The sequence below is a fragment of the Nansenia antarctica genome (genome assembly GCF_963989245.1).
Source record: "Nansenia antarctica genome assembly, chromosome: 1".
Lineage (NCBI taxonomy): Eukaryota > Metazoa > Chordata > Actinopteri > Argentiniformes > Microstomatidae > Nansenia > Nansenia antarctica.
Genome location: NC_137674.1, coordinates 86,312,180 through 86,323,439, shown reverse-complemented (window position 1 = coordinate 86,323,439; position 11,260 = coordinate 86,312,180). Strand labels below are relative to the sequence as shown.

At 46.7% G+C, this 11,260-nt stretch overlaps 1 protein-coding gene across 1 annotated transcript in view; it reads left to right on the top strand.

Annotated features, from left to right (window-relative positions):
• Positions 1-11,260, top strand: part of cntn5 (contactin 5) — a gene marked incomplete at its 5' end in the record, with an annotated part of 185,283 nt that overhangs the window by 143,115 nt on the left and 30,908 nt on the right. The window contains 6 exons of the mRNA XM_080526744.1: positions 1-10; positions 1,619-1,794; positions 4,537-4,657; positions 6,632-6,790; positions 9,098-9,247; positions 10,530-10,600. The exon at positions 1-10 is cut by the window's left edge and continues 118 nt beyond it. Of these exons, the coding sequence (XP_080382870.1) occupies positions 1-10; positions 1,619-1,794; positions 4,537-4,657; positions 6,632-6,790; positions 9,098-9,247; positions 10,530-10,600 (687 nt within the window). The remainder of the gene's footprint in view (positions 11-1,618; positions 1,795-4,536; positions 4,658-6,631; positions 6,791-9,097; positions 9,248-10,529; positions 10,601-11,260) is intronic.

The window sequence follows — 11,260 nt, the reverse complement described above, 5'->3', positions numbered from 1 at the left end:
TGGGTAAAAGGTAAGTGATGGCCAAGGGACCTTCATTTTCTGCCAAATTAGTGCAAGTCAGCCCCCAGTAAACAGTCCCACAATACCGCTTATCCCACCTCGAACTCCGCTCCAATGCTTAGCGGGACGGAGAAGGAATTGATTGCGGTTGCTCAAGAGAGAGAGAGAGAGAGGGAGAGGGAGAGAGAGAGAGAGAGAGAGAGAGAGAGAGAGAGAGAGAGAGAGAGAGAGAGAGAGAGAGAGAGAGGGAGAGGGAGAAAGAGATGGGGAGAGAGAGAGAGAGAGAGAGAGATCTGTGTGTAGTGGAGTCTCTGAGAGAGAGAGAGAGAACAGGCCTGAGAGAGAGAGAGAGAGAGAGAGAGAGACAGAGAGAGAGACAGACAGAGAGAGAGAGATCTGTGTATAGTGGAGTCTCTGAGAGTGAGAGAGAGAGAGAGAACAGGCCAGAGAGAGAGAGAGACAGAGAGAGACAGAGAGAGAGAGAGACAGAGAGAGACAGAGAGAGAGAGAGAGGAAGAGAGAGACACAGAGAGAGGGAGAGAGGGACACAGACCCACCTCGAACGCTCAACCGCTTAGGGACGGCGAAGGAATTGATTGCGGTCGCAATCAGTAAAGTAAAGTAAAGTAAAGGCGTTTTCGCATTCAAGAACCCGTTTCACATGGGCACACTCTGATAGAGTCAGGACTGAACTGATAGGCGCACGCAGCATCGCTTTCAAATGAGCCGTGAATGTTTGTATGACAAAGGTAGGTGTGTGTTTAGCTCCTCCGTGTCACAGTTGGTATTCGTGCTGTGTGTTGATGATGTCACCTCAGGATTAGCTGCTTGGTAATCACCTCAGGTCATGTTCTCACATGAAAGTCTGAATCAGGACCAGGAGCAAGTGGATGAGATTGCAACATTGTTGCATAAATAATTTCTCTGATTTGCGTTCTCACAGTAAACGAAGTAACATACGCAATCGAAGCAACAGACGTGGTAGTTGATTGGTCAGAAACATTTTAAATTGCCCGTTCCAGATCAACACGCATGCGCTGTTGTTTTCCTATGGACAGCCTCGATGCGTTGCTTCTAACCGGAGCGAAACCACCCTTTTCAAGCGGAGCATGCGTCGGTTGTTTGTTCCGGGAGCGACTTCGAATGCGCGTTCTCACAGCTCCAAACGACGCAGAGCAAAGCGGATTATATCCTAAACTCTGATTCCAAGTGAAGCAAATGTTCTAGTGAGAACACACCCTGACACTTCAGCTACACTTTTGTGATGCACGTCGATTTAGCTCAAGCTACCATCCATCAATCAAAAACTCCTGTACCTGTATCGACGAGAGAGAGAGAGAGACAGAGAGAGACAGAGAGAGAGAGAGAGACAGAGAGAGAGAGACAGAGACAGAGAGAGAGAGACAGAGAGAGAGAGAGAGACAGAGAGACAGACAGAGAGAGACAGAGAGAGAGACAGAGACAGACAGAGAGACAGACAGAGAGAGAGACAGAGAGAGAGACAGAGAGAGAGAGACAGACAGAAGTGTGTCCCTAAGTCTGGCGTGTCTGTCCTGAGATGACAGTGTAGCAGCTCTGTGTTTCCAGAGATGACAGTGTAGCAGCTCTGTGTTTCCAGAGGCCATGAGCGTGGAGCTGAGCCCTGTCAAGGTGGAGGTGACGGTGGGGGAGAGCGTCGTCCTGAGCTGCAGGGCGACCCACGACCCCTCCCTGGACGTGGCCTTCCAGTGGCTCCTCAACCAGCAGCCGCTCAACTTTCAACAAGAAGGCGGCCATCTTGAAAACATCCAAACCGTAAGGAACTCTGTTTATTTGTAACGGTTCCGTTCCGTTCCGTTGATTCATTTGTGACACAGTCTGATCATTCGGTTGGTCCGCATGTCGGCAACCGATCAAAATGTTCAGACTTTTTTGAAACACGGAACTACGTTTCAACGTTGTTGAGAATCACAACACAACCACCTCGCTAGTCGAGCCAAAACCCTGCAACAGCGCCATGGATCGGGTGAGTAATCCCCCCCACTGCTACCTAGTTAACTAGAACACTACTTTACATTGTCAGCAGGCTCACCAAACAAGCTGTGTTAGTTGACTAGCGATGTGTCGTTGGTTTTCAGCAACGTTTTCGAAAGAAAAGTCCGATCATTACATCGGATCCCGACATGAGGACCAAAGCATTAGAACGTGTCACATTTGGTCTTTGTGATGACTATATGCTTTTTTTGTTTTGCCTGTGCTCCAGGAAACCATTCCTCTCTTAATTGGGATGGATCTGCCTTGGTTTCTGTCTCTGAGCTGATGCAGTCTACTTCTCAAAGGACCAACTCATGTCTCAATCACATTAGAGGCATATCTGTCTCTCCCTTCAGGCAAAAACTTGAGTACTGTTACTTTTATATCAGCACATATCATTCCAGAGCTATTGAGGGTAGCTTTACTGATTTTAGGCATAGGCTGGCTCATTACACCAAAGTCTTGTTAAACTTGAATGAGAGTCAATCCCCTCCAATCCCATGGCCATGCGCCCCCAGAAGTCATCATGCTCATTAAAGAACCTCAGTGAATCACACCATCATGTTTATCAACCTCTACCAGGAGAGACAGATAAGACAGATAAGAACGAGGGAATGCTAGCTGCACTGGGTACCGGTTGCATAAAGATAAACCCAGTCTTAGACTTAGATCTCACTTTAATAAAGACAGACCCAGTCTTAGACTTAGATCTCACTTTAATAAAGATAGACCCAGTCTTAGACTTAGATCTCACTTTAATAAAGATAAACCCAGTCTTTGACTTAGATCTCACTATAATAAAGACAGACCCAGTCTTAGACTTAGATCTCACTTTAATAAAGACAGACCCAGTCTTAGACTTAGATCTCACTTTAATAAAGATAGACCCAGTCTTAGACTTAGATCTCACTTTAATAAAGATAGACCCAGTCTTAGACTTAGATCTCACTTTAATAAAGATAAACCCAGTCTTTGACTTAGATCTCACTATAATAAAGACAGACCCAGTCTTAGACTTAGATCTCACTTTAATAAAGACAGACCCAGTCTTAGACTTAGATCTCACTTTAATAAAGATAGACCCAGTCTTAGACTTAGATCTCACTTTAATAAAGATAGACCCAGTCATAGACTTAGATCTCACTTTAATAAAGATAGACCCAGTCTTAGACTCAGATCTCACTTTAATAAAGATAGACGCAGTCTTAGACTTAGATCTCACTTTAAGTCAGTCTTGCTATAGACTCTAAAATGTTCCTGTTGCATAAAGCTAGCCTATGAGTGACTAAAGTAAGACTGATTTAGATAGCCTGTCACACAATGCATTCTAGGTAAAATACACACACACACACACACACACACACACACACACACGCACACAAACACGCACACACACACACAAAAACGTTAATATTACTACTTTTATATCAGCACGTATCACTGCAGAGGTTGCAGCTCAAAGTGCTTTAATAAAATAACTAAATTATGTAAGAATTACTATAAGATTTAAACAAGTAAATACATATACAAATATATACAATATAGATTCATCAACTAACATTAAAATATACATTTAGAAAAGAATACAGTCATTAAAGGCAATATTAAAAAGATTTGTTTATTTATAATTTAAAAAAAGATTGCATCCCTAATGTAGAACAATAGAACTATTCTACAACCTTTTTAACCTTTTTTAAGGTTTTAACCTGCTGTGGCTTTCGCTCTTGTATGATGTTTTATTGTGTTTCTTCCTTGTTATGTAAAGCACTTTGTGACCATTGGTCTGGGAAAGGTGCTGTATAAATACATTTTACTTACTTACTTTACTTACTTACAAGCTCTGGTTGGTCATGTGACTGGTCTCTGCCATCACCTATAGTGAGACGTAGATTTTTTTTTTAATGACATTCACATCCTCTGTCCTGATTTAGCGCCTTAGCACCAGACAGCCGCGAGCGTTTGCAGTGACAATGCTCTACACAGGCTGCAGAGGAACCCTGGCTGAGTCCTGGGCTGTAATTGTAATCACGTTCCGTCCATGCTAAACAGCTGCCTGCCTGCACACACCTTGAATTATTCCAAGTCTTAGCCTTAGGCATTTCTCATTTCGAAGAGAGAGAGAAGGAGAGAGAGAGAGAAAAAAAAGTGCAGGGAGTGAAGGAAAGTCATTGCAAAGCAAGTAACCGAATTAAACAATCATCTCTCTCTCTCTCTGTCTCTCTCTCTCTCTCTCTCTCTCTCTGTCTCTCTCTCTCTATCTCCTCTCTCTTTCTTTATTTCTCCCCCTCCCTCTCTCTCTCTCTCTCTCTGTCTCTCTCTCTCCCTCTCTTTCTTTATTTCTCCCCCTCCCTCTCTCTCCCCCCCTCTCTCTCTCTCTCTCTCCTTCTCTCTGTTACAAGATGGAACAAGAATCACATTTCGTAAGGTGTCAATTGCTCTTTTGGGGTTGTTGGACTTTCCCCCCCTAACTTCTTTCTTTTTCTCTTTTTTCTGCTTTCTGCCTTCCCATTTCCCATCATGCAGCAGTCCTCGACCGTGGATCTCATGATCCGGAGCATTCTACTGAAGCATGCTGGGAAGTATGGCTGCCGGGCACAGACCAGCGCCGACACTGTGTTTGCGGAGGCCGAACTTCTCGTTAGAGGTGAGCTCGTTATCCACACAGAAGGCACTCAGTAGCGTACTTTACCACTGAACCATCCTTGACACGGGGTTTACCGCTTGTGGCATTGTGGATTTAACATTTCAGGATGTCTGTCTGTGCACTTCAGATACGACTGATATGGCCACCGATATCTCTTTAATGTCGAGGCAATGAGGAGAGAAGGAGGAGAGAGGAGTAAGACATTTCGTGACGTTAGAATTATAAGGTTCTATCTCCATTTTTGGTCAAAATTGAGTTTTTTACATAATCTGATCCATTAGATGTTTATTAATGCCTGTGGTGTTATTTTTAAAATGTTGACATTTTTGAGTTAGTAATTAATAAAATACAACGGTTCCATCTCACGAAACATAATGGAATGTAAAAATGTTGACGCTCAATATCTCTGAACTACCCTAAACGGAGATAGAACCTTTTAATTCTGAGCTCACAAATTGGAAAAATAGCTAAAAAAGTACTGCCAATTAAGAACGGCCCAGCAGGTAACATCGTCATCTCCTAGAAGAAGCTAATTTTCTGCATTTCTCTGTTTTGGGAGTTGGGAGTTGGCCCTCTGAGTACACAGCGTATCGGTATGAATTCCCCAAACTGTACTCTCATGGATTTTAATATTGTATTCCCGTACACCAGAGCTCTCGGTCATAACACAACGTGTGAGAATCAAATTGAGCTCGATGAATCCTAACGACACCAATATTGTATTAGCTCAGTTGCGTGTAATACACATATACCCCCCCTATAGGTACTTACACTACACCCCCCGTTTTTATAACTGACGCAGAGCCTTTTAAAACTCAGGAACACAGGAAAGCTTATTTCTTTGTTGATGTTCACCCAGACTTTAAAAACAGCAGCGGCCCCCTTTCTGCTATTCCCAGAGTGACACAGAAGGCATATTATTAATGTCCTCCTCGGATGCAAATTTAGCTTTCGATAGCAACCTTTTAATGGACCCGTCCCGGGGACACAGAACATTGGGTTTCATCGGCAGCAGCAGCTGCCAGCTCCTCACTTACAGATGTTCCGCCTTGAGTCCTCAGACATTTTGCTGCTCCTACAGATTACGTTTACTTACTGACGTCTGAGGTAAAACATATGCTTGGCTGTATTAAACAGAAGCTGGGCTACACACTTATTATACAGAGAGACTGAGTTACACACTTATACAGAGAGACTGAGGTACACACTTATTATACAGAGAGACTGAGCTACACACTTATACAGAGAGACTGAGTTACACACTTATACACTTAGACTGAGTTACACACTTATACACTTAGACTGAGGGAGAGAGAGAGGGGCGGTTGTGTCTCAGGAGGTGGTGCCTAATGGTCGCAAGGTTGGCAGATCAGCAGTTCGAGCCCCGACTGGCCACATGTCGAAGTGTCCTTGGGCAAGACACTGAACCCCAAATTGCTCCTAATGAGCGGGCCGGCGCCTCAAGGAGGGACAAGTGAAGGACACTTCAACATGGGGCCAGTCGGGGCTCGAACCGCCAAACTGCCAACCTTGCGATCATTAGGCGCAGACTCTACCTCCGGAGACACAGCCGCCCCTCTCTCTCTCCCTCAGTCTCTCTGTATGAGTGTGTAGCTCAGTCTCTCTCCTCTCCCCTCCCCTCCTCTCCTCTCCTCCCCTCCTCTCTCCTCCTCTCCTCTCCTCTCCCCTCCTCTCCCCTCCTCTCCTCTCCTCTCCCCTCCCCTCCCCTCTCCTCTCCTCTCTCCTCTCCTCCTCTCCCCTCCTCTCCTCTCCCCTCCTCTCCTCCCCTCCTCTCTCCTCTCCTCTCCTCTCTCCTCTCCTCTCCTCTCCTCTCCTCTCCTCCTCTCCCCTCCTCTCCTCTCCTCTCCTTTCCCTCCCCCTCCTCCTCTACTCTCCTCTCCTCCTCTCCTCTCTCCTCCTCTCCTCTCCTCTCCCCTCCTCTCTCCCCTCCTCCTCTCCTCTCCTCCTCCCCAGGTCCCCCGGGCCCCCCCGGGGTGGTGATCGTGGAGGAGATCACAGAGGCCTCGGCCACCCTGTCGTGGAGCCGCGGGGTGGACAACCACAGCCCCATCAGCACCTACAACCTGCAGGCTCGCAGCCCCTTCTCTCTGGGCTGGCAGACGGTCAGGACAGGTAAGGAGAGGGGGGGGGGTGGAGGTCTAGGGAGGAGGGGTGGAGGTCTAGGGAGGAGGGGTGGAGGTCTAGGGAGGAGGGTTGAGGTCTAGGGGGGAGGGTGGAGGTCTAGAGGGGAGGGGTGGAGCCCCTTCTCTCTGGGCTGGCAGACGGTCAGAACAGGTAAGGAGGAGGGGGGGGGGGTCTAGGGAGGAGGGTGGAGGTCTAGGGGGGAGGGTGGAGGTCTAGGGATGAGGGGGGAGGGGGGAGGTCTAGGGGGGAGGGTGGAGGTCTAGGGATGAGGGGGGAGGTCTAGGGGGAGGGGGGAGGTCTAGGGGGGAGGGTGGAGATCTAGGGATGAGGGGGGAGGTCTAGGGGGGAGGGGGGAGGTCTAGGGGGGAGGGTGGAGATCTAGGGATGAGGGGGGAGGTCTAGGGATGAGGGGGGAGGTCTAGGGGGAGGGGGGAGGTCTAGGGGGGAGGGTGGAGGTCTAGGGATGAGGGGGAGGTCTAGGAGGGAGGGGGGAGGTCTAGAGGGGAGGGGTGGAGCCCTTTCTCTCTGGGCTGGCAGACGGTCAGGACAGGTAAGCAATGCAGAGGGAATGTGTTTGTAACCTCTGGATGTAGGGGGGAGGGGTGGAGGTCTAGGTGGGGGGGTGGAGGTCTAGGGGGGAGGTCTAGGCCTTTTTCCAGATTATGAAACAGCAGACTGCTTTCAAATGATCATACATTGAAATATGTTGAAGAAGTTATGAATGAATGAATGAATGAATGTATTTGAATGTTGATAACCCCCAAATCAACGAATGGAGAAATTCAACCTCACAGTTTTCACAGACACTTTTCACAAACAGGTAATGGGTGGGAACAATAGCTGGTTAACTCCACCCCCAACCACTCTCCCAGGACAACCACTCCCCCATTACACTACCTGACATTATCTACCTGTCATCTGTCAGTGGGGTTGTCAGATAACCCTCAAGAAACAAACTTGCAGGACTGACTGATGTTTATTTTTCATTTTCATTTTATTAATAATTCAAGGTCCATGCTTTTTTATTGCCATGTGTGCCAAATGTTTATTGCATCCCATTATACAAGTACAAGAGAGTAAAATTATTATGGCTTCAGTTTCAGGAAAAACTAAATGGCAATGGGAAAAAATGGTAAAAGAAATCAATAATATTGTTGTGTCCGTGTGTATGCATTCATCATTATATCATTATGGTCCATAATGCATCTAGTGGGACTTTGGTGAATTCCCATCCCATCCCATCTGGGCATCAAAGCTCTATCGGATACATTAACACTTAATCAGCCATGGGTGGGGTCATTTGACCCCTGTGAGTAAAGAAAAATGCATCTTTGCACTCGATCAAATTTCAGGACCCTCCTTTCATGACTTTTCCTAGATATGTGCGTTCTCCCACACAGTATCCTTACATTTTCAAAATCACATCAGAATATGCTAATATAAAGCTATTTTGCCGTTTTTCTGTGTAGGAGGCAGGCTAATTTAGAAGCGGCCAACTAGTGGTCTTTGTGTGTAAATAGCAGCTTAGCATTGTAAAGACTATGGTCATTTGACGCCCCGAGGCGGCTCTTATAGTAGGTAACATAGACACGGCTGTTCTAGTGTTAAACAGAAAAGAAAACTGTGAAATACTTAGGCTGCATCTCACCACCATGCTGAGTCTGGCCACGGCACCTCATCAACATCACATGCGACATCTTCCCTGGCTCGACATCGAGGGAAGAAATGCTTTGAGTGTCATACGCAGCCCTGGAAAGCACCCAGACATCACATCCACACATGCCTCTCCCACCGCCTGCAGAGCGTAGCGTAGCCCAGTACGCTGGGGACAGAAACGCTGTACTGTGTGTAGTGTGCTGTAGTTAATCTTGTACTTACATGCAGTCCCAGCTTTGATTCTTTCAGAATTCCCTCTCAAAAGGCACCCTGTAAAGCTGTTTCATGTGCTTCACTTGGTTTGGTTGGAGAATACAGGCCGATGTGGACCGGCTGATTTGCCAGATGTTGCTGAAAATCACGTGGCCCCTTATGATGTGTCTTTGAATCTCTCTTTGAGTCTAATTGCATGTTTGAACAAACAACAAGTCCAGAAAAAAACAGCAAAATAGCTTTATACTAGCTTATCCTGATGTGATTTTAAGGATACTGGGTGGTAGGAGGGTCCTGAAAATTGATCGAGTGCAAAGATATAACATCTTTCTTTACTCACTCATGGCTGTTCTTGTGTTAATTGAGTTTGTTAATAAAATCGGTGGTTCTAGGAGTTGATGTGTAGTGTCCGTTATTCCTCCCCAGACCCAGACCCGGTCACGGGCGACATGGAGTCGGCCATGGCGGTGCAGCTCAACCCGTGGGTGGAGTACGAGTTCAGGGTGGTGGCCAGCAACGCCATCGGGACCGGGGACCCCAGCGCCCCGTCTAGAGGGGTCAGGACCAAAGAAGCAGGTAACAGCCGCTTACAACCAGTCGTTGTGACTGCCTGCTCTGCTGACTGTGACACAGTCTGATCATTTGGTCCTCGTATCGGCAACCAACATCAAAATGTTGAGAATCACAACACAAAACTGTCTAGTCAAGCCAAAATACTGCAACAACACAATGGATTGGGTGAGTAATCCCAACTGCTACCTAGTTAACTAGAGCACTACTTTACATTGTTAGCAGGCTCACAAAACAAGCTGTGTTAGTTGACTAGCGACGTGTCGTTGATTATCAACAAAGGTAGAGGCTGTGGCGCAGGAGGTAGAGCAGCCGTCTAATGATCGCAAGGTTGGCAGATCGGCGGTTCGAGCCCCGGCTGGCCACGTGTCGAGGTGTCCTTGGGCAAGACACTGAACCCCAAATTGCTCCCAGTGAGCGGGCCGGCGCCTTGCATGGTAGCTTGGCCGCCATTGGTGTGTGAATGGGTGAATGAGAGGCCATTGTAAAGCGCTTTGGATAAAGGTGCTACATAAGTCAGTCTGTTTACCATTTACCATCTTTCCATCTCCATTCCAGTCTCTGATTGGTGGAATACAAATGGACAAATTGACCCCAACCCCTTGTGCCCCAACTTCAGTGCAGCTGTTCATGTCCATCCTATGTTCCCATTGGATGGCTTTAGAGTTGAAGTGTTGGAGCTTAATCAGCCAGGGACTCCAGGGACTCCCTTAGTTCAAAGAAGCAGCAGAATGATCTATCGGACAGGCGAGACAGACATACAGTTGTTTTGTTCATCCATTCTAAGCATTGCTCACATTATTGTTGAGCCACAGTCTATTGTATGAGATGGGCTATTACCTATGTCACTGGCAGTAATTTGCTTTTTTTCCCCATTTAAGAGGAGTTTAACACTCGAACAGCCGTGCCTTTTTTACCTACTAAAAGAGCCGCTCTTTACAATGCCGCTCTTTACAATGCTCAAGCTGTTATTTACACACAACGACCACTAGTTGGCTGCTTGTAAATTAGCCTGCTTCCTACACAGAAAAGCGGCAAAATAGCTTTGTACTAGCTTATCCTGATGTGTTTTTGAAAATGTAAGGATACTGGGTGATAGAACGCACATATCTAGGAAAAGTCATGAAAGGAGGGTCCTGAAATTTGATCGAGTGCAAAGATATAAAATGTTTCTTTCTACTCACAGTAAAGAATGACCCCTCATGGCTGTTCTAGTGTTAATTGAGTTTGTTAATAAAACCTGTGGTTCTAGTTGATCGAGTTGGAGTGTTGCTCTTATGTCTTGCAGTCCCATCGGTGGCGCCGGCAAACGTCAGTGGAGGAAATGGTCGCAGGCATGAGCTGGTCATCTCATGGGAGGTAAGGACTTCTGAAGAGTGCAGGAGCGTCCACGTGACAGCCTCTCGTCCAATCAATTAACTCGGTCCCCTTGATTTGATTGGACAAGAGGCAGTCGCTCCGGTGGACGCTCTGGCGGACGCTCCGGCGCTCTCAGAGCGAATTTACGAACGCCGCCACCGCCAAAGACAGACCAAACACCAGGCGTGCTAATGCTAATGCTAGCTCGACCAAGGCTAATCCCAACAAGCCCACACAGGCCAACCCAGCCCAACCATCGAGCATGCTGCTAGTGGGTGATCGTACAATAAAACAGTAGGCAGGGTTCCCGCGCTGTTCTTAAAAAGCCTTGAAGTCTAAAATCCGATTTATAATGCCTAAAAAGGTCTCACATGGCAGTTATTAGGTCTAAAAAATGAGGTGCTAGGTCTTAAAAACGAGATCCTGCAAGGAAATCAGTCCGACCACATCTATTTACACGGAAATTAATCCAGCTGGAACCCAAAAAATATCAATTCGCTTTCTTTTTTGTCTGTATGGCAGTGAAATTCCTAATTTCATCACCTTGAGGATGATCATATGGTGTCGCGAATAGGTAAAAAATGATATCCAAAGAGGTCCAAAAAGGTCTTACATTTGACTTGTTGAAACTTGTAGGATCCCTGGGTGGGTGATCTCACA